Source organism: Martes martes (genome assembly GCF_963455335.1).
Source record: "Martes martes genome assembly, chromosome: 1".
Classification (NCBI taxonomy): Eukaryota; Metazoa; Chordata; class Mammalia; order Carnivora; family Mustelidae; genus Martes; species Martes martes.
This window is the reverse complement of record NC_137888.1, coordinates 134,249,670-134,276,144: the sequence shown is the minus strand read 5'-3', so window position 1 is coordinate 134,276,144 and position 26,475 is coordinate 134,249,670. Positions and strand designations below refer to the sequence as shown.

At 37.8% G+C, this 26,475-nt stretch overlaps 1 protein-coding gene across 1 annotated transcript in view; it reads right to left on the bottom strand.

Annotated features, from left to right (window-relative positions):
• The window catches only part of KCNH8 (potassium voltage-gated channel subfamily H member 8), a gene marked incomplete at both ends in the record, with an annotated part of 371,995 nt that overhangs the window by 133,475 nt on the left and 212,045 nt on the right, over window positions 1–26,475 (bottom strand). The window contains 2 exons of the mRNA XM_080813771.1: window positions 16,840–17,080; window positions 22,063–22,190. Of these exons, the coding sequence (XP_080669897.1) occupies window positions 16,840–17,080; window positions 22,063–22,190 (369 nt within the window). The remainder of the gene's footprint in view (window positions 1–16,839; window positions 17,081–22,062; window positions 22,191–26,475) is intronic.

Below are 26,475 nucleotides of genomic sequence, written 5' to 3'. Positions count from 1 at the left end.
AGCAGTAATATCTCCTTTGCTATTGGAGAGATTCAAACATGACTGTTTCTCAATATGCTTCAAGGCGCCTGGGTAGCTCAGTTGTTAAGCGTCTGCCTTGGGCTCAGGTCATTATCTCAGGGTCCTGGAGTCGAGTCCCACATGGGGCTCCCTGCTCAGCAGGATACCTGCTTCTCCCTCTCCCACTCCCCCTGCTTGTGTTCCTTCTCTCACTGTCAAATAAATAAAATCTTTAAAAAAAAAAAAGATTGCTATTGGCCATGCATTCTGTATATTTCAATTGTTATCAGACTTTTCATGTGTATGGTCAGTTCAAATTTTCAATTCATGTGTATGGTCAGCTCAAATTTTCAATTCATGTGTATGGTCAGTTCAAATTTTCAATCTGTTACAAAAATACATCTCTTAGTGATAAGGATTCATTTGTCTTATCCTAATAATGATGTCCAAGACGGACTGATCTGATCAATTATCATTCTCTGTCACTGTTCACTATTCTTCCTCTTTTCCTCTAGGCAGTGCTTTTAATGAGCATGTAGATTATTTCCATTTGCTTCTCTATATGCCTCACCACTTGGGGAGAACTGGTTTGGTGTCTTGGAATACACAAGACTTGAAATACATTCAAAACATGTAACAGCAATGCTCTTGATAAATGAATGTGGAGAAAGAGCATATTTATTTTGCAAGAAAAGATCTGCATGTTATGTTGATATTAGGTTGGGAAGTCAGTGAGTAAAAAGTAATTCACATAGAGTCAAAATTATACCCAAGAGAACTTTAGCCACCCATAAAGTATGTCATTCTAACACATCATCTCTCATCAAGTCCACTGTATCACCTTTCTCTTCACCATTAAAAGAGACTATGACATCTTAAGTTAAGTAGCAGGTGAAGCAGCTGACCCACAACCAGTGGTCACGTTGTAACTTCTTCAAAAGACTAAAATCACATTCAAGTCAATAAAATCCCCACTGAATGGGAGAAACAAAGGAAATAAGACCTATCTCGCACCTTACCTCATCTTGTCCTTAGGCTGAATGATGAGGGAAATTTCCTTTAATATTTAAAACGGTACCTTGTTTTCCTTCTCTCTCTCCTTCTCTCAGTCTAAAAGTCCTGCAACTGTACTGCAACTGTAGTCTATTACGCAAAATATAACAGCAAAAGATCACTGTTCACCAAAATTCACATTCCTTCTTATCCAGAGGAACAGAATTGCAGCTGGAAGACAATTCTCACCCCCTTTGCCACTGGTGTGGTCACATGTGAGATTCTTGCAATGGAAGGACTGTCTGCAGATTTTACATTTTGCACATAAATTTGTGCATATTTGTCTTTCTGCACTCTTTGCTTTTCTGTTTCTGCTGCTTGGAATGAAGAACAGAGGGACCTTAGAAGCCACTAAATATGGTTGAGCCACTGTTGGTCTCAGTCCTTAAACGATGGCATACGGGAACCACCTTCCCTCTCTTCTCTCTACCAGCCTTCAATACACTCCCCAGAACATTAAGTGAGAGAGAAATAGCTTTCTACATCTCATAAGCCACTGAATTATTGTTGAAGCTCTTGTTACAATAGTTTACTGAATGTAACTAATACACAAAGCAAAGTCCACTGCCCTCATCCTTCCATTAACTTCGTAATTTAACATTTCCCATGAAATACTGTTTTGGTAGCTGGTCTTGACAGTCCAATCAGAATGTGACCTTTTGTCATTATGAGCAAGGGACTCACCCAATTCTCCAGCCTCTTCTAAGGATGGCAGCACTCCTAAGTAGTAGTTTTTCTTTTATAATTTTCAGCCAAAAATTGGTCGGCATTATTTCAACATAAATCCCTTCCTGCAACAGCTCCTAGGCATTCAGCCTCCTGGTGTTGCTTGCTTAAAGCCAAGGCATTAGTCTGATCCACTGAGGTCACTGGTATAAATTTGTCAGAGTTAGCACAGGACAACCACTTAACTTTGAACTTCATGTAAAGAATGAGTAATGTTTTAGCATAAACAAGTCCCATAAGAAGAAAAAGTCCTTTTATTGCTACAACCATCCTTGGCTTAATAAATCTTTCAAGAGACATCCAGATGATCTGAAATTGACCATCCCTCCTCAGCTCCCCGAAACACGTGTACAAATCCACCCGATGTCCCGATCAGGAAACTTAAAAACGTGTGTGTGAATGTGTGTGTACATGGGTGGATGTGCACACCACCAGATGGGTCCTGAGGCTGAGTGAACTGTGCAGTAGTAACATGTTTCAGCACCACATATACGAAATATCACCTCCTCATTTTCCTCTCTTCCATTAGCATCTGTTGTTTCCATTCTTTGAAAAATAATATCTCTATTTTCTGCTAAGCTATTAACTTCCCTGTAGTTCCTTCCTATAGATCTTTACTTCAATCATCAATTCATGCACAGCAAGAAACATTCCATCTACCTTTTCCCACCTATTTTTATGGTTGTATATTCTCAGGTTTTGTCTTGTTGTACACCCCTGGAATGACCTTATTAGGTCTTCACAATTTTTTTAAAAGGGTTGCAAATATTAAACATTTCCTCTTTGTTTGATCTTGGTCTCCCAAAAAGAGACGAATTGCTTCATGTTTGGTATTCTAGACTTTTGCTCCCTTCCAGATTATTTCTAGTTTTTCTACACTTTCTTATTATACATTTTGGATTATCCAGGGTAAAGAAACTTGTTTTGAAGATCTCCAAAGGAATACCACCAAAATTACTGATTTCCATGAAAACTGAAATAATAGTCATGCTATGGGCACACCACTATTAAATTTAAAATATGTGTACTTTTTTGTAATTTATTCTTTAAAATTATAATCTTAGTTTGGTTAAATATGATGATATGATAATGTTATGACTATTTGGGATGAACACTGGCTTTTATTTATTTTTTAGAAGACATATTTGTTTGAGAGACAGTGAGAGAGCAGGGGGAGGGACAGAGGGAGAGAGATAAACTCAAGCCTTCTCCCTGCAGAGCATGGAGCCCCAGGTGAGACTCGATCTCATGACCCTGAGATCATGACCCAAGCTGAAACCCAGTCCGATGCTCAACTGGCTGAGCCACCCAGGCACCCAATGAATAATGGCTCTTAAAAAATATAACTAGGTACAAATGTAGTGGCCCGAAGGGGTACGTGTACCCGAATGTTTATAGCAGCAATGTCCACAACAGCCAAACTATGGAAAGAACCTAGATGTCCATCAACAGATAAGTGGATAAAGAAGATGTGGTGTGTATATATATATATACATATATATACACACATATATATATATATATATGTGTATATATATATGTGTATATATATATGTATATATATATATACACATACACACACACACAATGGAATACTATGCAGCCATCAAAAGAAATGAAATCTTGCCATTTGCGATGATGTGGATGGAACTAGAGGGTATTATGCTTAGCGAAATAAGTCAATCAGAGAAAGAAAATTATCATATGATCTCTCTGATATGAGGAAGTTGAGAGGCAACATGGGGAGTTTGGGGGGTAGGAAAAGAATGAATGAAACAAGATGGGATCAGGAGGGAGACAAACCATAAGAGACTCTTAATCTCACAAAACAAACTGAGGGTTGCCGGGGGTAGGGGGTTAGGGAGAGGGTGGTGGGGTTATGGACATTGGGGAGGGTATGTGCTATGGTGAGTGCTGTGAAGTGTGTAAACCTGTTGATTCACAGACTTGTATCCCTGAGGCTAATAATACATTATATGTTAATAAAAAAATAAAAACTATTAAAAAATATATACCTAGGTTGTAATTTCAGCCCTTGCACTTAGCAGTTGTGTCTACCTTGTAATGTTTTGTCTTTTTACCTTTTCTAAGTTGTAATTTCTATTTAAGTAATGAAACTAATAATTATTGCCCCTCATTTATTTACTCAGTCAATATTTATGGATCATCTAATAGGTACATGTATTGGCTGGATTCTGGGAGTACAAAGAATACTAATACTCTGTTCATGCATTCAAAGAAATTATAATTTAGTGGGAGATATAGGAAATTATAAAGTTCTGTGATGAGCGTTCTGGAGGAATAGCTGTACTCAAAGAGGAATAGTTAACTTGGAAGGTGAAGACCTAGCAGGTGAAGCTTGGGAAAGACAAGTGCAAGATCACAAGTGAGCTCTGTCCTGAGGGATGAATAAGAGTTATCGAGGCAAAAGAGAAAAAGGATGGAAGCTGCAAATACGCATTTATTTAAAGTTCAAGAATAGGGGTGCACCTGGGTGGCTCAGACAGTTAATCAACCAACTCTTGATTTTGGCTCAGCTCATGGTCTCAGGGTAGTGAGACTGAGCCCTTCATTGGGCTCCATGCTGGGCATGGAGCCTGCTTAAGATTCTCTCTCTCCATCTCCCTGTGCTCCTCCCCACTCCTTGTGCATGCTCTCTCTTTCTCTCTCAAAAAAAAAAAAAAAAGAATAGGAAGTGACTGAAGGGTTTTTCAGGCAGGGTGATGACATGATCAAATACACATTATATCAAGACAACAATGACAACAACAAAAACCTGACTCTAACGTAGTGAATAGATCGTAAGAGTACAGGCAACGAAGAGAGTTGGTCAGGGGGCACGGCAGTCCAGTCAGAACTGATGGTGACTGGAACCAAAGTGGTGGCAGTGAAGAGAAGAGACAGTGTACCAATAGATGGCTAGTAGTGGACCACCCAGGACTCTGAGCTTGATTTTACTGGGGGATGAAGGGAGGGGGAGCAATCTGTGAAAAGCCCTATGTTCATGGCTCACAGGGTCCTATTCATAGACATGGGAAAACCTAGGAAGGGAAGAGGCAAGTAGTTTAGGAAAAGAAGGTGATGACTGTCTTATTTACTATCAAAGTGAATTTCCAGTCATGCTCACTTTCAAACATTCAACATCGATTTACTGCACAGTTACTGTATACCAGTGTCTTCATGCTCTGCTCTGCCTCTGAGCGGGTGGTCTTTATCCAATGGCCCTATCTGTGTTAGGTTTTTTGAAACATTCCATTCCAGCAGTGAATTTCATTCTGCCCATAAGGCCAGGCTTAGGCAGAATTTAAAAAGGACGAATAACCACAAGCACTGCTTATTTCTCGTTGCCACCTTAGTAAGCTCATCCTCATTCCAGATGCTCAGCCCTCATGGTCTCTCACCCCACTTTCCTGTCAACATCTCTGATCCCATCTTCACAGTCCATGACTAATACTGACCAGCTTTACATCTATTTCAAAATACACCGGAGAGGTCTTTCCTGCAATCATAGAATCATCTACACAGTCTGGAGCAAGGCACCACGCTCTTTCACTGTCTCCTAAAAGTTTCACACTGAGGCAGGTTTTTTCCAATTATCGTATAGGCTTCTCAAGTATAGGGAGAATGCCTTCACTTTCTTCAATACACTTTTCATCACTCCATGTATGGTATCAGGTTTATGTCAAGGTTGCCTTTAAATAACGCTTAACAGTTAATTGTTTTAAAAGATTTCTAATTTTCTGGTGGGCAGGATGTCAGCTAAGTTGAGACTAGCATCTCTTTGCTTCTCTGCACAGCCGTAGGTCTCTCTTCTGCCAGACATGGATGGCGTCGTAGTACCTAGCTTTTTGAATTGCTGAGTTCATCTCACACTCACCCTATGGAACCATTTGGGGGGCCTCGAGAAGCTTTTGGAATGTTTGCAAAAGGCAGGCAAGGCACCACAACCTATGGGATTTCTTAAGCTACCTGCTGTTTGCTTATTGGCACTGACTTGTTAAGGATTAGTTACCTAAAGTGAGCTATACTGGGGTACCTGGGCGGCTCAGTTGGTTAAGCATCTTCCTTCAGCTCAGGTCATGATCCAAGAAGCCTGCTTCTGCCTCTGTCCATCCTCCCCATTGCTCATGCTCTCTCTCTCTGCCTCTCTCTTTCTCTCAAATAAATTTAAAATATCTAAAAAATAAAAAATAAAAAATAAAAAATAAAGTGAGCCATACTGTTTCAAAGTAAAGAACAGCCAGCTGTGGGACCACATGAAAAAACCATGGAGGCCTGCTTTTGGAAAAGAAGGCTGTTGTTCAACTCGATGAGCCACACTTCCTGTTTTGTTTATCTGTACCATGGTAGTAAGTAAACATTAGTCTACTGCTTACTATGGGTCAGATATGTATTAGCTGGAGGAACTAAAGAGGTAAATATATTATCCAGTCCATGTCCTTTGGGAACTCATAGTTTATTTATGGTATGTGTGTGGAGTCGGGGAGAAATAGACAATTATAATAGAGGGCAGAAAAGTGAGGGAGGGAAAGCATTTAAATAATGCATGAGGGAAAACTAACCCAGACTCCTGTTAGGGGTAAGATGACTTGAAAAGACAATCTTGGAGAAGAGGCCAAAGATGCTACTTCAAGGATAAGGAGAATTTTATTGGATAAAGAAGAGCTAAGGAGATGTCTTGCCTCCCCCCTTTTTTTCTGAGAGTAGCAGCTATGAAAATATGAAAATACAAAGTATGTAGGGAATGGCACAGTTGAAGAAGTGCTGGTGGTCCAGTATGGCTAGAGAAATAGGAAAAAGGAGAAAGTGATGATAGATAAAAAGATGAGAGTCTAGACCATGGAGGATCTTCTAAACTATGTTGAGGAACTGCCATGTGCAATCATTTGAGTGACATCATACTGGTCCTCAACAAAAATTTAATGAACAACACATAATGAATTACATCTAGGCCCAGGTGACCATAATGTTTTCTGTTATCCGGTGCCTGGGTAGCTCAGTAGGTTGGGCCTCTGCCTTTGGCTCGGGTCGTGATCTCAGGGTCCTGGGATCTAGCCCCACATTGGGCTCTTTGCTCAGCAGGGAGACTGCTTCCCCCCCTCTCTCTGCCTGCCTGCCTCTCTGCCTACTTGTGATCTGTCTGTCAAATAAATAAATAAAATCTTAAAAAAAAATTTTTTTAAGTAAAAAAAATAAAATATTTAAAGGGGTGCCTGGGTAGATCAATAGGTTAAGCCTTGACTCTTGATTTTGGCTCAGGTCATGATGTCAGAGTGGTGGGATCAAGCCCTATGTAAGGCTCCATGCTCAGTATGGACTCTGCTTGAGATTCTCTCTCTCCCTCTTCCTCTGCCTCTCCCCCATCTCTATAAACAAATCTTTTTAAAAATCAAATAAAATATTTAAACAACTTCTCAATATATTCAATATATATTTGCTTTAAAAATTATGTATTTATTTAATCTTAAAACTGTTGGCATAATTGGAGGAGAGATTATTTCAATGGCAAATGCTAAATGAATGGGTTGAAATGGGAAATATAAACCATATAAATGATGTCACTTTTACTTAGAGAGTATGAATATTTTTTAATACTGCAAGGAAAGATATTTGAAAAACTGGGAAAAAGAGAGAATGACATAGTGGAGTTCATGTTTGGTAAGAGGCAAATGGAAAAAAAAATCCCTCGTTAGTCTGCAATAAGTTTCTAAATCAAGAACTCATAATTTTCCTCTAGGTTTCTAAATTTAGTAATATTCCATTTTTAATTTCCTTGCCTTGTTCAAAACAAGCCCTATTGTTTCATATTTTATGAGCACGTGCTCCTTTTCATAGTCTATTTACAGTAATAGGTAAGTCACAGGGCAGCATCATTCTCAAATGTACGCTAAGACAATTTTCCTCCAAATCTACCATCTCACAAACATTTCAGATATAAACATAATGGATTCGGATACATCATGTAATAAGTTTTGTACCTGTTAGGCAAATACAACTCTATTTTCCATATATATCTAATCTCCTAAGGAAAAAAAATAGAAAGAAAGAAATAACAATGATGCAATATTAATAACACTATTTTATCTGAATTACTCCATTAAATGAAATGACTGTTTAGTAGTAAAACAAATTCAGAAAGTGACAGGTGCCTATAACTTCACACAAGATCTATTACTATAAAAATATTAGCATAAAAAAATTAGCAAGAATAAATTGTATTTCAACTAGAACTTTACTGACCAATAAATGCTCTAAGAATAATATGATTAAAAAATGAAACTTTGAAAATATGCTGTAAGCCGTATATGTTAATATTCTATGACCCAATAATTCCACCCCTTAAAATATTCTAAACGCATTTGATGTTCTCTTTCCTTGGAATATCCTTCATCGAGACTTACAGTTCATTGTTTCCTTGCTTCACTTCTGTCTTCATTTAAATGCCATGTTCTTAATTCTCATCCCTGACCACCTCATTTAGGATTGCGACCCATTTCTTTTCCCTTCTTTGCTTTACTATTCTCCATGCAACTCACCACTATCTGACATGTTACACATGTTATTTGTTTTGATTCCTGTTTATCTCTACTGGAATATAAATCCTATGAAGGCAAAGACCCCGATTCGTTTCACTATTCTATCTCTACCAACTAAAACACTGCATGGTAAACTATAGGCATTCAATATATATTTATTTAGTTAGTGAATAAATATATTGTTCCACAAAGATGTCCACTATAATTTTTTAAGTAGCCAAAAAAATTATCTTAAATGTGCAACAATTAAGACATGGCTAAGTAAACAGAATAGTTCATTTATATAATGGAATATTATGCAACTATTAAATGGTTATAAATACTTATAAAACACAGAGAAATGCTTACATTAAAATCTTATGTGGAAAAAAGTCACCAAAATTTGTATAGACTGTGATCACAATCATATGAAAATAAGTAGGGAAAACAACAACCAGAAAGACTGAATGTGGAAGCAGCAGCTGTGCTGGGTGTGACTGAGGACTGTCTGTTTTCTCCCTTGTTTCTATTTTAAAATTTTTGTAATTAACATGGTCTACACGTCCATAGTGCCACGGTTGAAAAACTACTTACCTACATGCCCATTTTACATGAACTTTAAAACCTTTCCATATAATTCAGAGGGTGGTGGGGTTATGGACATTGGGGAAGGTATGTGCTATGGAGAGTGCTGTGAAGTGTGTAAACCTGGCGATTCACAGACCTGTACCCCTGGGGCTAATAATACATTACATGTTAATACAAAAATTTAAAAATTAAAAAAAAACCCTTTCCATATAATTCAATCATAAAATGATGCAACCATGCATTCACAAAAGATGAACTCCCCCTAAAGAAATATTTACGTTTATTTATTCTGAAAACCTAAAGAAGCAACAATGAAACTGACAGTTTATTTGCAAAAATAAATGCAATTTTACTCCTTGCTTAAGTGCTTGAGTAGGTACTTTTAAGTACCTCTGTTAAGTACCTATTTGGGAGCCCTTAATAACAACAGTGAAAACAGTAGCTTACTGTTCAATGTACTCTTTTTCCGCCCCCCCCCCCCAAAGCATTCTGGCAACTTCTCTTTACTCTTGAGATAAGACACTGGGTATGTTATACTTCTGTAGAAATCTGAAGTGATAGAGCAGTTTTCTGGTTTTGTTTTTGTTTTTTGTTACTGTTTAATTATTGCTGTATCCTCAGGTTTAAATTTCTTCACCAGAAAAATAGCTGGTCAGTAGCCGAGTGGGTACTGATTCATGTCTAGTCAATGGTTAATGCTCAGTACAACACATTGTACTTATTCAGTACTCCAAATGTATTATCTGGGAATGTAGAGACTGGGATATTCTTGTTGTCAGGTTAAAAATGCCCACACGAGACACAGGTCAAATCAGAGCCATGGCTATGAACGCCATCTTGAGTTCTGCTTATTAAGAGACCCTATTACTCAATCCAAGGTCATTGTGAAGGGTAGGGATGTGGGGGTGCAGATACAGGGGTATAAAGCTGTGTAGGTTTCCAGAGGGAGGAGGGAGAACAGGAGAAAGAATGTACATGAGAGCAGGAGAGGAAAAATGGGGCAGATGGAGGGAGAGAGTAAAAGGAGGGAGGGACTCAAATAGTAAGAGGCAAATGAATGGTAACTTAAGACTTCTAAATACGTAGTCTGGCAATACTAGGATCTCCAAAGATTTGATGGTAAGATTTATTTGAATTCTCTCATCACCATGAAATTTCAACTTTATTTATTGTTAGAAATCTTTCCCTTCAGTATCCAAGTCTGTAACTTTAATATCAGTCATCTGACTAAATGGGAAAATGGCATACCTTTGTCCGTAATTTTCAAGAAAATGATTAAGTTGGGCTTTGCTTGTGCAATGAAATAATAATAAAATGTCTATAGTCTTTCAGTTTCCACTGAGATTTATATATTTTATCTTAACAGAAAAAGAAACCCAAGAATGCTGAAAGAATGAAAGCATTTCTTTTTTTTTGAAAGATTTTATTTATTTACTTGAGACAGAGAGAGCACACAAGCCAGGGAGAGAGCCAGAGGGAGAGGGAGCAGCACACTCCCCGCTCAGCAGGAAGCCCAATGCTCATCAGCTAGATCCCAGAACCCTGGGAGCATAACCTAAACCGAAGGCAGACACTTAACTGACTGAGCGACCCAGGCACCCCAAGAATTAAAGTATTTCTTCTGAGGCTTGAATTTTTATCAGAGAGTAATAAACTATAGTTGAATGCTTTAAGAACATTACTCTTCGGTTCCTCATTAAATGGGAAAAGTATCTCAATAAAGATTATGCACAACAAAGACAGGACTTGGGAAGAAGTTTTATAAAACAAACATGTATCTATAAATATCAGTAGAAACTGAACACAAGAGTGCCCGCCTGGCACAGACAGCTGGGCATCCCGCTCTTGGTTTCGGCTCAGGCTGTGATCTCTGGGTCATGAGATTGAACCCTGCCTTTGGGGTCCGCAGTCAGTCATGGAGTCTGCTCAAAAGACCCCTTTCCCTCCTCTCCCTCAGCCCTTCCCCCCTGTGCTCTCGCTCTCTCTCTCTCTCTCAAATAAATAAGTAAATCTTTTTTTAAAACTTAATTTTATTTTTTTCCAGTGTTCCAAGATCCATTGTTTATGCACCACACCCAGTGCTCCATACAATATGTGCCCTCCTTAATACCCACCACCAGGCTCAGCCAACCTCCCAGCCCCTCCCCTCCAAAACCCTCTGTTTGTTTCTCAGGGTCCACAGTCTCTCATGGTTCGTCTCCCCCTCCGATTTCCCCCAACTCACTTCTCCTCTCCTTCTCCCAATGTCCTCCGTGTAGTAAATAAATCTTTTAAAAGAGAAGAAATTGAACACAGACCCAGTAAAATCATGAATTTGTTGAACAGAGAGAAGTTTCCATTCCTCTAAAGCTAGTGATTAAGCCTTTAGCTAATGAGTTCCTTCTCGACTGTTACTGGAAGCCCAGCTTAGTGCAGGCCTCATCAGAGCAAGGCAGGAAAAAGGATGAGGAGCGGAAATGAAGATCAGCTTTTTTCCTTGTTTCTGCAAGTGCTGATGGAAGATTGGGTGGGAGATGCACCTGGAATGATGGCCTCTACTATTATCTGTGGTCATTTCAGTGCATGCCAGATAAAGGATGCCTGACTTAGGTAGATACAAGAGACCTTCTCTCAGCTTTTCTAAAAGGATGCTAAGGCAAATCTGTGGAAGTAGCTATAAAAGCCTTAGATCCTTTAAGTGGTAAATGAGTCCCCGGACACTCATGTTCTTGAAAGCTAAGGAATGTTCTGGTCTACCTTATTCCCATGATTAGCTGGACTTTCAGTTTGTATTGAAGAGTGCTTGTTTTCTGAAAAACAATGGATATTAAAGCAAACTGAAGAGACAGAGGCTTGGTGACATTATTGACAATACTTATCAGTACTGATTAAACAGGGAGTAAACATATTTCTTAATACAATGACCTCACTAAATCCTCACAATAATGCTACTACCCATTGTACAAATAGGTTTAGGGTTTTAGTCCTAACTTGGTCAGTAATCAGCTAGATCTTGGATAAATCGCTTACTTTTTTCTCTCTTTTCTCTTTTCTCTTTTTTCTCTCTTTTCCTTCCTATATATCTGTATAAACAGATATGCCTGTGTTAATTACATCACAAGGTTATAATAATAATTAAATGATAAGAAGAAATAAAGATTCTGAGATAGCAAAATTTAGTCACAGGTGAATGAATAGAAGCATTAATTAATAAAGCATTATGAAGGAGGAAAAAAATAAAATAACCAGAAATGAAAACATAAATATATACTCATAAGACAAACTACATGTAGAGGAGTTCTATTCATTAGTTGGGGTATAATCATTTGTAGATAAGTAAATTGTGATCTAAAAGCATTAAACACCAAATGATGGTAGTGCTGATTAATGAATTAAATTCCCATTGAGAACCAGTGAAATAGAATTACCTATATCAGCACGAAGTATAACCTTAAAAACATAACACTGAGGAAATATTACCTTTTGAATATGTATGGGGTGTTTGGTTTTCGTAATAACTGGGGAGCACAGGTGGTGTGTAGTCAGTAGTAAGGATGCTAGATGTTCAGTCCCGGTCAGTATGGTCTACATGATGTATGACTGCCCTTTATCCCCCATGACTCTCAACTGTCCTTTTATGACTGAGGGGAATATAGAGTAAACAGAAAGTACAATTGCATACCATGTTTACTTTGACTTTTAGCTTTCTGAGGATTCTTAGAGAAAGCAAGAGTTACAGCGTTATGGCACAGTCTATGATTCCACCAAGCCTTTGTGATTGTAATAGCTAGTAAGTAGTATGCACAAACTGCATTCTAGAGAGGCTCATGGGGAATGACGGAAGAAAGAGCATTCTGTTCCTCTGGAAAGGATTTATCATTGAACCTCTGAAATGGCTCAGTGCAAGGATCACAGATGACAGAGCAGTGGTTTTTTAAAAAATTTTAGAATGATATAGCTATCAATAACAAAATGTCCAATAACTGTCGCCCCAGTAAAAAGAACATCATTATATCGGTCAATAAGGAGTCCACATCTTCTTCCCTCTGTCTCTCCTCAGGATTAAAGATGGCTGCAGAAACTACAATACATCATACTCTTCCATCCACACATCCTAGGAGAAAGAAAGAGAGAGGGGCACAAAATTTTCCCCCATATGTCTCTATTCTTTTTTCAGGGGAAAAATTAATCTCCATAAAGTCCCATAGAAACAATCTCTATATATCCTATTGGATAGAACATAACTTACTCCTACACCTGAAACTGGCTTGGAATTCTCATAATTCATTCCCTAGGTCTGGGATACTGCTGTCTGCATGAAATTGGGCTCTTTGGGTTTTTGATAAGGAAGAGGTGTAAGGGGTTAAGTGATTATTGGATCTATGGGCATACCACAATTTCTGCCACCAAGATTTCAAAGATTAAAACTATTAATTTCTGCATTCATGGAAGAAAGAGAAGGAAGTTGGTACTTCTTTCTCTCATTTTCTGTCTCATTGCTATAAATAAAAGAAGGCAAGTTGAGTAGAATTTTTCAGAAAATGGAATCATATTAGTTATCAACCCTTGAGAAACCTGATCTGATAATCAGGAGACCTGAATGTGCCACCAATTATTTATAGGGCCTTGCGCATATCACTAGGGCTCAGTTTCCCACCCATAAAGTAAGAAAGATTGGATTAGATAAATTACTAGTAGGTCACTTCCCATTGTAAGTTTCTGTAAGACTTTGAGTCAGCAGCTAAATTATATATGATGACTTTCAAACTAAAAGTAATTTTATAACCACTTTGTAACTTACAGTCAAACCTTGCGCCCTATTGATCCTAAAGAATTAATGTGTTTACAGAACAATTTATTTTAAAATTTATTTTATTTATTTATTTTAATTTATTTATTTATTTATTTATTTATTTATTTAATTTATTTTAAAATGAAGAGAGTAGTTAAGGGAGATTCAAACTCACCATTCGTTTTTATAGTTTGACTAACATAATAATACTCAGATACTTTATAGTGAATTTATCAGGGAAGAATATTTTTAAGTCTGTCTTCCCGAAAGAATATTACTTAGTGGCCTGGAGAGGAATGAGTTGGGAGGTAAAAATAACGTTAGGAAGTGCTGGATTAATCACAGTTAAACATTTCTTTATCATTGAATTTCTCGGAGGATTTACAAAGCTAATGCACACTTTGAGTTACCAAAAGAGATATATTATCTTTCAAGTTTCACTTTGACTATATATCCTTTTTTCATGGAACACTTCATTTTCCCCACTTAGAAAATAATCCCATCACCTTACATTTGTATAGAGTGGTTTAAATAAGAAGATGTTTGGAAAGCATCATGTTTTGCTATACGAAAGCCTTTCCTTCCCAAACCTCTTTTAAACTACTTTTTAACAGTTCTGACCCAGCTGATTATAAGATGCCAATTTAATAACACTATTCTATAAATAGAAAAGAAACATGTTAAATATGCATATAGATTTTGCCACACATACCAACCTGGTAACTATTAAATGGTACAAGCACTGCCCTATTCGTATTGTAAAATTACAGTATTACAGGCTATGCGCTCTTATTCTTACTATTTTAATTTATTTCTCAGTGATCATTGTTAGGTCACCTTTGTGAAATATTTCATAGAATAAATGTTCTGGGAAATTTTCTTTGAGAAATTTTCAACTCTTTTTCCAAATCTGTTAAAATAAATTGTAGATACGTTTCAACTCATTTAAAAGAAAAAGAGCAGGAAGACAGCCATAGCAAAGAGCAATCGTTTTTACTGCTTATGAAAATATGTCATTCAAGAAGGCATTCCAGACTGGGATCCCTCTAAAACTGTTGGCAGGCCAAAAATCTCAAATTCTAACATAATCTATATAGAAGGTAAACGGCATTAAAAACAAGAGTGAATTTCCATTTCTTTGTCATGCTACTAGGAAGGAGTGGGTATTGCCACATAGAAAAGATCACCTTGCTGTCCCAGCAGAGCAGAAATGTCAGTCACAAAGAACACAGAAGATTTAGGGGCAACTGGCAGGGGACAAGCCAGACTCCCTGGTTTAGTGGAAGAAAACAGCCTTAAAAAAAAAAAAAAAAGCCAACTAACCAATTCAACCCCCCCAAATTGTATAAAATATCTTTCTCATAAGTGTCAGTTCTGAGTGTAAATGTATCATCATCAGCCAGTCAGCCTGTAGTACAGAAGCGGCTTCTAAGCCCATAGAATTTCAAGTATCTAAGAACAAGGAAAAGTGGAAACTTCAAGATATAACCATGCCCCTATGACAGAGTAGTAAATAATAACATTATTAATAATAATGACATGAAATATTTGTTAAGCAGATACTCAGGCATAATAAACATGTTGAGTGACTCTTCTCGTTCTTGAGAATTTTGAATGGGCCACAGGGAGTCTTTTTAGAGTGCTAATTTATGCATGTGTCCTGGGTGGGTGGGAGAAGACATGGAAGGTTAGCAAAGAAAAAGGTTATAAAACCATAGCGGATTTGCTTATGGATACACCCACATGTGTGCAAGCTGGAATGTTGTTATTTGCCATTGACCAGTGATTTCTGTTATTTGCCATTGACCAGTAACCCTTTACTACGGTTACACATTTCTGATGAAGAATGGTTTAGTTTAAAAAAAAAAAAAAAAAAAAAAATTACAGATCTATTTCCCTGACTTTGTAGCCTTGCCAAGCTACCCAAGTAGACAACATCGCCATCTAGTGGTCTATACATACTACATACTACAGCCACCACTTTTGGGGGTGGAAGCAGGAGTCCTAACAGCTTTGAAGGGGGGTTCCCAGTAAATGTAATGGTAATAATGGTGTCAAAGCCACACCAAGAGCATACAAACTCATCCAGATGAAATGTGCTGACATTCAGTTAGAGAACCCACTCTGGTCCCAAAGCTTTATCAGCTGCACAGAGAAAAAAGTACCATCACCACTGAAATAAGGGTTGGATATGCCTCATTTATTTTCTTTCCTTGAACTTTTAAGATCCATTTTTCATTCCTTTGTTCACCTACATGCTTGAAAACATTTTCCAAACACTTTTTTCATCTTTACAATAAGGATGTTGCCCTATATCACCATGACTAGGTAAAGAAGCTGGTATCAGGTTACCAGTGATGGTCCAGAACTAAGGGACAAGGGACATTTCTGTACTATCTTTGCAGTTTCCTAAGGATCTAAAACACACACACACACACACACACACACACACACACACACCACACCTCTACAGGGAGTCAAGGAGTCAATCTAAGCCTTAATGGAGATATAGGATTTGTCTTAAAACGAACAACAAAGAGCTAGGCTTTGATCTAAACAGATGAAGATTTAGGGGCAGGGAAATAAGCGGCTTATAAGAGTAGAGCACAGACAGCTTCAGCTGAGGTTCCCAATATTCTAGAGATGAATATTCTTAGCAAGCATCCCTTGGGGCCTCTTTTTAAGTTAAAATCAGATACTCTCTGCTTCTCCTGATTGACTGGAAGGCTTATGTAATCCTTTGTTTCTGCAAGCAGGCCACCTATGACAAGAGCCACCAACATGCCACGAAGACATGGAAGGAAATGGAGAACCAAGCCCAAGTCTGGACCATTATCAGACCACTGATGGATTTTGGCCAAGCCCCATCTCTGACCCTGTGCAATTAAGATCATGATGGATGTGAGAGTACCAACAAAATAGCCATTAAGCCTTTTTTAGCCCATTTTTGACAACACAAGGATAGACACACAAAACATGGGTTTATATCTGTTTGATTAAAGGAACAGTGAGAAAGCTGGAAGAGGCCATTTTCAGAAATCCAAATATGCGTTTCTCTAAAATTTGCATCCGAGGCTTAGTCATGCCCATGCAAATGGATCTTAGTTCAAATTCATGTCAGAAAAATCTGGAACACACTTACTTCCTCTATGCAAATCCTCTAGGAAAGCAGCCGTTGGTTCTTACCTATAATAAAAAGAATCTCCACTGCAATGTCACTGACTGTTGTGCTCCGAGTCGTGGACAGGTCATCGTTGCCAATAAAGCAAACGTTGTAAGGTACGGTCACGGCAACATAAAACGTCGCCAACAGAATAAGCCAGTCCCAGCCAGCTTTAAAAGTGCTAAAATGCAAAAGTATGAATTTGGACTTTTTTGCATCGGAAACTTTATACTCCGGAAATGCTGGTTTATCTACAAAAACATTCTGTGGATAAAGACAAAAAGGAGAGAAGGGAGACACAACATTAGAAGCAAGGATCACACAGCCTTAAACACACTTCTGTGAGGAGGATCATTCCTACACACAATGCCAACGTATGTTTACAAGTGACTTTTAGAAGGTGGGGAGGCAAACAGTAGAGACGCACATACTGAAGCTGAGCAGAGATCTTTGCTCTAAGTAACAGGAATATGCAGAATTTAGTCATAAGCCGTAAGTGAATAATCTAGACTTTGTTCATTTAGAACAACTGCTCATTACCAAAAATGTCACCTATAAACACCCACAGTTGCCAAGTGTAATCCTTTACACACTGGAAACACAAAAATACATTTCCATTCCTATGGTCATGGGGACATTCCAAATTCTTGTAGTTTCGAGATGACAGTCCTTATCTAAAGGGTATATTGGATGGGAAATTCTTCCCATATAATTCCCAATAATAGCGAAGTTACCGTTTTTTCTTCCCAGAAAGGAGAGAGATATATGATCGACCTTGTATGGGTAACAGCTATCTACATTTCTTCCAAAATACAAAAAGGTTGTGCTAACCACCTGCATTTTGCTTTGTGGCTGTTGGTGAAGTTTCAAGTTGGGAGTCCGTATCTCATACCCTTCACTGGCATGGATTCATCATGACACTAGCTAGCCCTTGCAGAGATGTTAACGTAAGACACGGTTGGTTACTTAAGAGTTATTCAAGTCAGAGGAGGAGAAAGGCAGTTTCACTGCGCAGCTGATTAAATGCAGAATAGTTGGAGTTTTATAACTGTGAAAGCACTTCATTTTGAAAGCAGTCCAAATTGATGAACAATTCTTTATTGCTATGAGACAAACGGAGGCCCAACAATAGCATGTGCGGAAACTTGACAAGCCTATGACCAGATACTTGCAGACCTTCCTTTGACCTCAATTAATGAGAAATACAAGATTGGTAATGGAAATTTAAATTTGAAAGTTAAGTTGGATGAAGTGAACAGCTTAAAGTTTTGGAATACATGTGACTTGCAGGTCACAGTATGTTTTCTTGTTTCAGCCATTGAGGAAAGAGCAAATTCGTGTGGAATGTTCAGGGATTCCTGAAGTACTTGAAGATTCAAGAAAGGTCAGAGTCATCAGGAATACTTAGCTCTTCAGTGGTAACTACCAGTGACCAAATATTTTTGCTACCTTAATAGTAACTTACTCCCTAACTTACCTTTCTCCTTGGTAGACATTCCCAACAAGTTTCTACTTCCTGTTAATATTCTCACTCAACCCATACAGGCACCTCATAATGCCAGGGTTTCATGGTGAGGGACTCCTTTGCTACTTCCAGAAGATTCTTTGGTACCCATCTGCCACTGCGTCTCTGTTCCATTTAATTCCCTGAAACCTGACCTGCCTCTTTTGCATCATTTTCTGGTTTTCAGAAGCAAATGTAAAGGGTGGGCTTTGGCATAAAATATCTGCTGGGCTTCTCATTAAGGTTTAGGTAGGTGTACAGGAGAAGATAGAGTTAGGGTCAGTAAGTATTAACCACCTGAAGGTTGATAAGTACTTCTGCTTACAGAAGGATATGATAGATTCTCGTATAATTTTTTTTTCAAACATAAGACATTAGTAGAGAAGCCATGGGGGAATGCCTCAATTTCTATCCGAGTAAGTCTTCTGCTATCATATTACAGAGATTAAAACTTTACCTCATTTGAGGGAGATGCCAGCTCTAGGAGAGAGGATTAGGAAAACTCAGGAAGTATTTTCCTTGGATTATGCTGATTACATGAAGCATTAGTCATGTTGACACAAAAAGTCAGCAATATGTATTAGTTATCTCCATAAGTCAGAAAATAAATCACACTATTTCATTTTTATAGGGTACTTAAAACATATTCCTTAAAATTATTTTAAAAGATACTAAGAATTCATTATATCTAGAACTAGGCTTAAATTGTGAAGGGTTTTTTGACTCAAATGCTTCACATTATGACACTTCACATAAGTAAAAAATATAGATGCTCCTCTTCTCTTACAACTAGACTCATAAAGTTTTATCAAAAGCCTTTTGAATGGAAGAAAATTTCTTATAATTGCAAAGTAAGCTTTTAGCAAGCTGGGGGAAAAGAGATCTATTATTTATAACCCTGAAACCTGGGGTTTGCCTAAGGAAAAATGCAACCAACAATTCTGAATTTTAGTTATATGTCGTTTATTAATTTCGACGCATATTCTTTTGTACCAATGGTGTTTTAGCTCTTAAACCTCTACACTTTATTGAAACACAATGGTTAAAGCCAAAGCCTACCTAAGGCAACTGTTTCCTAAACCATTTTTGTAACTTTTCCTTGAAACTAACTTGAATGAGCAAAGAGATGGGAAAATGTTTCTATAATCACTGCACCAAGTCCCAGGAAAGCGTTTGCCTTGCCCTTTGAGGACCATGGGTACTCAGCTCATAATGTTTGGGTTCTGAAAGCACTCTCCTCTCAAGCTCATGTGATCTTTACATTTCCTTGTGTTAGAGACCTTTACATCATCACATTGTTGTATAATAGAGTTACGCATCAAGGAGAGCAGAAATTAAGTGCCTTTTCTATGCTGTACCAGGCGGTCAGAGCCAGGACTAAAAGGTGTTACATCCTGATTCTCAAACCTGGCTAATGGCCTGATGAGCTCATTTGCGTATGGTTGAATCATTGATTCCTATTCCACAGAACCATATCAAAGCACAGTGGCTTTGAGTCAGAAGACACACAGCTGGGTCCCACATCCTGCTTCCACTTTTGAGATCTTGAATAAGTTCTTTTCCATCATTAAAATGGAACTAATAAAAATCATATCTAGCACTGGCTTATTATAAAAATCAAATAATACGATCTAAGTGAAAGGAATTTGTAAATAGCAAAGAGTTGTAAAAATATTGAGAATTTGTGTGTGAATGTTACTATAACCAGAATTCTCCCCAAATGGATTGTTCAGCTGATAAATGATCCAGATCATTTTTTCTTCTTCGTCCTTCTCTCTTCCTGTTGTCTTTAGCCATTCTACTCTGTTCTCCTTGAAAAGAGGCAGAGAACAGGGCCAGTACTGATTTTACACATTACGCTTAGAAAAGTGATCCGGCAATACAGGTAGTATCTTAATTCTAAAGATACTACCTGTATTGCCGGATCACTTTGATTAGACATCCTTACTTACTTAGTATTATTTTAATGTTCCCCCCTCATGTTTGTATTCCTTAAATGACTGGCAATTTGGCAAATTAGCTAAGTGGTGGGAATTATGGTTTTTTAAATCAGATTTTTAAGTGCTGTTCCGTATCTTGTTGGATCTAAAGGGAAAAACAACATGTTCAGCAAACACGTTTTGAAGCTTCGTAATACTTGCTATGTTTAAATGATTTTTAGCTAAAGGGTAGAAGACAGTGTCCGCTCTCAGCATTACAGAATCTCTGGCTAATATTTGTTTAGGTGCTTTGTTGGTTGACCTGCATAGAATCAAGCCCAGATGCGGTTACCTTTGTTTCTTCCTGGAACTTGTTTAATGTCACTAGGGCTGGCTTAGTAACTGAAGGGAGATGTCAATAGGAACCAGTGGAAGGATCCAGAGACCAAGAGGTGTGCACTCTTTCAAGTCTATCCCTGGACTCTCAGCAAATCAATGTGACACCCAGGCACTGGTGTCCCCAGAAAATCTTTATCCTAAGTCAGGCCAAAAGAAGCAGTGTGTGACTCCTCATGGTGGTGCCTGGCTGATAGGCACCAGCATGGGGCAATGGTCCTAGAGCACAAATGGATCAAAGCCACTTGTTCTGGTTTCCAGAAGGAAATCACACCGAAGCTGAACTAGCTTGGCTGCACTTTCTTGTCAGATCTCCCACTTGGGGTGGACTCAGGCATCTTTCTTTGTTCACCACAGAGAAGCAGATACTTTGTATGTCTGATACAGGGCTGTTTTATCAACGCATGTGTATTAGCTAGTCTCCAGCTTTCTGGGTAAAAAAGTAAGAAGCCAAAGAAACCCTCTGTGTCCCTAACTCCCAGGACTTCTGGATCTTGGATTGATTCCAAAACAGCTCTGATTGTTTGATGTGCCTTTTTCTAATGGCACTGGCAAATTAGGCCCTGAGTATTTGTATCTACCACCCATAGTCACACACCCAGCAAAGACGTTGTGTTCTGAACACCCCGCAATGCACATTAATGATATTACCATCATTTGAAAAATTATCTCTGAATATCTATAACTGAACAGACAGAGTTCTGGGTTCCTCAGTGACATCTTTCCATGCTAAGAACTAATTATAAAATTCATGGGAATTCCTGTAAGTTGTGTGTGCACAGGACCACCTTTTTGAAGCACAGTTATTTGCTGTGGCTTATGACGGAAAAGTAGCAGGTTGCAAAAAGTAGCACTAACTGTCATTTACTAGGAGTAATTTGACAAAACCATATGATATAAGGTACAGAATTTGAAACCCAATGTTCCGTGGTGTGAAATTGCCAACTCTGTTTTATAGAGGTTGTACATTTTTTAAATGGAATCATGACTTGAATTTGTTCATGGTCCTCCCGGATAGAAGCATTAAGTGAAATTAGATAAAGTGCAGAATAGACGGAACTACAATTAAATATGAGAAATTTTAACCAACAAGCTGTGAATATGTAATCTATGACTTGGTGCACCATCTTGTTCATAAAATGTAAACAGTATGTCCCCATTCACAGCATCCCCTGTACCATGTTGTACTGACTACAGTAATATTCTAATCTCTGTGCTGTACTAACACTGTGATTAAGCACTTTTATTGCAGAAATGTCTTATGATTGCTGACCTTTTCTAGTTTATTCTTTATAGGAAAGCACAAACCAAAGTGCAAAAAAATCTAGGAAAGCCAATAAATGAGTAATTGGAGCCTTTCTTTAGTGAATCAAATATTGGCACCAGGGGAAACTCTAGCATTCACAGTGTACACACATACCACCTACATTATTTATTTTCAATTTGTTCTTTTCTCTTCTTTGCAGGTGCCCAGAGATGTGATAAAGGACCGCTCGGCTCCGTCTCCGGGCTGAGTCAAAGTGGGTCCCTGCTCTTGATCTTCCTTTGGCTTTGTCTGGGGGAAAATAAAACTCATTAAGCACCAATGAATGCATCATTTCATCCCAAGAAAATCAAGTTTTGACAGTTCCCTTTCAAGACACATAGCACATGGTTTTCAACACTTAAAATTATCTGCTGGCTCCTAATGACATTTACTTAATTTTAGCCCTTCACAATTTATGTATTTTTGTCATCATGTTAATTGCATAAATTTTTTAAATTATAGTAAAACATACAGGGGCATAGAGGAAATTTCAAACACTTTAGAAAAACATTAAATCAAAAGTCAAAAAAATATTACTCCTATCTTCCTGCTATTCCACATTCATATCCCTAATTCAGCTCCCAATATATTATCTTGATATTTTTCCAGAAAAATATACAATATATATCCAATATCAACATTTATATTAATTTTTATTTACATAAATAGAAGTTTACAAGAAAAACTTTTTTAAAAAAATGATTTTATTTATTTATGTGAGAGAGAGTAAGAGAGAGAGAGAGAGAGCATTAGCAGGAGGTAGGGGAAGAGAGAGAGGGAGAAGCAGACTCTCCATGGAGCAGAGAACCTGACACGGCTAAATCCCAGGACCCCAGGATCAAGAGCTGAGCAGAAGGCAGACGCTTAACTGCTTAACAGACTAAGCCACCCAGGGGCCCCATAAAAACTCTTTACATAATCTTTTTTTCACATCAAAGTAAACTGTAAGTCATTCTAAATATGCACATTATTTGCATTTATTTTTATGAAATCTATTCATATTATTTTTCCAATATTAAATTTACACTGGTATTTTTTATGTGTAAGAGCTCTTTGTGTACTAACTGCCATTTCTTTATCATATATGCCGCCAACAACACTTCCACTTTGTTACTTGTCTTTGAATTTCATTTATCCAGCATAACAATTTTTAATTTTTATGTTGTCAGATATAATGATGTACCCATTGTGGTATCTAGACATTATTTCCTGCACAGCCAAACAGCCATCACTAAAAAATTGTTTTAAAAATTCTATGCATGCTTTCTTCCCACATCTTTATGTCTTTTTTATCTTATTTTTTATTTTTAATTTTTTAAAGATTTTATTTATTTATTTGATAGAAATAGAAAGAGCACAAGCAAGAGGGAGAGGGAGAAGCAGACTCCTTGCTGAGCAGGGACCCCGGTGCGGGGCTTGATCCCAGGACCCTGGGATCATGACCTGAGCTGAAGGCAGATGCTTAATGACAGAGCCACCCAGGCGCCCCCATGTCTTCTTTATTCTTGACAGTTAAATCTTTAATTCAATTGGACCCTATTTCAGTAAAATTAGGTAGATGTCCAGCTACTTTATTTTCTTCCCAAATATCCAATATCCAATATGAAAAAAAAACATGTTATATGACATTAAGAAACATGTAGTCTTTTTTTTTTTTTAAGATTTATTTATTTATTTATTTGTCAGAGAGAGAGTGAGCACAGGCAGACAGAGTGGCAGGCAGAGGCAGAGGGAGAAGCAGGCTCCCTGCTGAGCAAGGAGCCCGATGTGGGACTCAATCCCAGGACGCTGGGATCATGACCTGAGCAGAAGGCAAGCTGCTTAACCAATTGAGCCACCCAGGCGTCCCAGAAACATGTAGTCTTTATTTGGTCAGTTGATCAGCATACTATTTCATCCTAAATAAATTGTATCTATATTACAGTGACTGCAAAATATAAAAATTAAAAACTATTATTTATCTAAGCTTCATCATCCAATCTCTATAGCATTACAGAGGCTCTTTGATTTTTCTCCTTCATAAAAATGATGTGGTTTGGTTGTTACCGTGCGGAAACCATATAACTATTATTGATAGCTATTGTGCGCCCGGCCTTGTTCTATTTATTATTTCAATTAATCCTCATAAATATCCAGTGAGATTAGTATTATTATCCTCCATTTACAGACAAGAAAACTGAAAGGCTTAATGGGATCACGCAATTAGCAAGCAATAGAAGCAATATGTGAAGCCAGACTGGTAGAAAGTCCCTCCTCCTCCCCCACGCAGCACGGAGCAGGAACACTGCCTGGTGTTGAGTGTCCCTTAGACTAATGCATGTTGTTGTCCCTGCCCATCTGAGCTTGGACGCCAAGTCCTTCAAGGACTCTAACCACACCCAATTCCCACTCCACCCCAGTATGCTTTTAAACGACCAGAAAATAGGATGTTTTATTCCCTGCAAAAGTCTTATATGACGTTACCTGTTTTTTTCAGTCGTTCACCTTTTGCTTCTTATTTTGAAAGAAAGTTTAAAATAAATTTGATACATTACTATAGGCTTGAATCACTAAAAACAGCTTAAGAAACAAAGAACAGACAAAGGGGGCACTTTCTTTGGAACCTCCTGGCTGGAGAAGCACATTTCATTGTATTGTTAAAGGTTAAGATCCCATCTTTCTGTGTTCAACTTTTTGGTCTACACAGAACTCTTGAACACTGTATTTGAAAATGTAATTATTAATCCAGCAGGGAGTAAATTTAAATATATTAAATATGAAAACAGCCAGAGTTTTAAAGCAATGTCTACAGGAATATGGTGGGAAAGGCTAGTGGGCTGCTTCTGCTGTGTCCGTTGGTATCAAAACGCCAGGTAGAATTACAATGGTAACTACCAAATGGACCAGATTAGAGAGATTAATGACATGGAGAAATCTAATTAATAGCCGAGATTTTCCAAAGGAAACAACAGCGATTTTATAGTCTTAAAAAAAGGCCCCTCAGAGGGAAATTAAAAAAAAAAAAAAAATCTGCTTGACCTTGGCTCTAAATGGAAGAAAAGAAGTTTTCCTTGAAAAGTTTTCATTACAATCTAATCCTTGTGCAGGATTGAAGTTGAAAATCATTCTACCTATGTGATCTAAAAAATCTCCCGAGCAGAGGACGCTCTTTCTGCCCACAGGTCCTGTCCCTGTGCTTTAATAAAACCACCGTTTTTACATTGAAGAAAAAAAATAAATAAATAAAGTAAAATAAAATAAAATAAAATAAAATAAAATCTCCCAAGCGGAGAAATGAATTTAAAATGCTTCTGGGTTGATTGCTCCTAACTAGAAAAAAAAAAAAAATCACAAATAGAATAGGGAACAACTTATTTTTAAAAAATATATACAAAGTACTCATGACAGCAATATTTGTAATGTGCACATATACACAAACACATAAACATATATATATATACACGTGTATATATATATGCATATATATATATATATATATATATGTAACACAGACACGTGTATTTGTGCATATAACTAGAAGAAGCCAAATGTCCATGAACAAAAGAACGTATAAACAAACGTGGTAGAGTTATGACATAGAATATTAAAATTCTATTAATGGACATATGTAGGAATAAATGGAAAATGAATGAAATAGTGTCCACCTATTAGCATAGAAATATCTCAAAAACATAATAATGAGCACAAAAGCAAGAAATAGAACACAGACATCAAGGCAACACATTTATAATGTTCACACACATGCCAAACTAAGTAACATATGTTTAGGGGAATGTTTGAGCTATAAAACTACACATAATCAACACACATACATGTGTGTTATAACTGGCTCCAGGGGCCGCCTGAGCGGTGCAGTCGGTTAAGCATCTGACTCTTGATTTCAACTCAGGTCACAATCTCAAGCTCATGAGATCGAGTCCCTCACCAGGCTCTGGGCTTGGTGCAGCATCTGCTTCAGATTCTGTCTCCCTAGCCCTCAGTCCCTCCCACTCATGCTTTCTCTCTCTCTCAAATAAATGAAATATTAACCAAAAAAAAAAAAAAAAGAAGAAAGAAAAAAAAAGAAGTGGATCCAGGAAACTAACTTACACGTATGTTATATATATTATATTTTTTTAAAGTATTATTTATTTATTTATTTGACAGTGAGAGATCACAAGTAGGCAGAGAGGCAGGCAGAGAGAGAGAGGGAAGCAGGCTCCTTGCCGGGCAGAAAGCCTGATGCGGGGCTCGATCCCAGGACCCCAAGATCATGACCTGAGCCAAAGGCAGAGGCTTTAAACCACTGAGCCACCAGGCGCCCCTATATATTGTATTTTTAAATAAAAGATATTTCATAACGTATTAAGGACACGACTACAGGAGTATTAGATCACTTAGGTGTGGGAACTGACTTAGTTCTTTGGTGTGGTGACCTGATGGGGGGGTGGGGTGGGGACGGGGACATCAATTGCTTAAGAAAAATGACTTAGGGTTAAAATCTGAAAAAGGACTAGTTGTTAGTAAGACAAGGTGAAGGGTAGCAGAGGGAGGA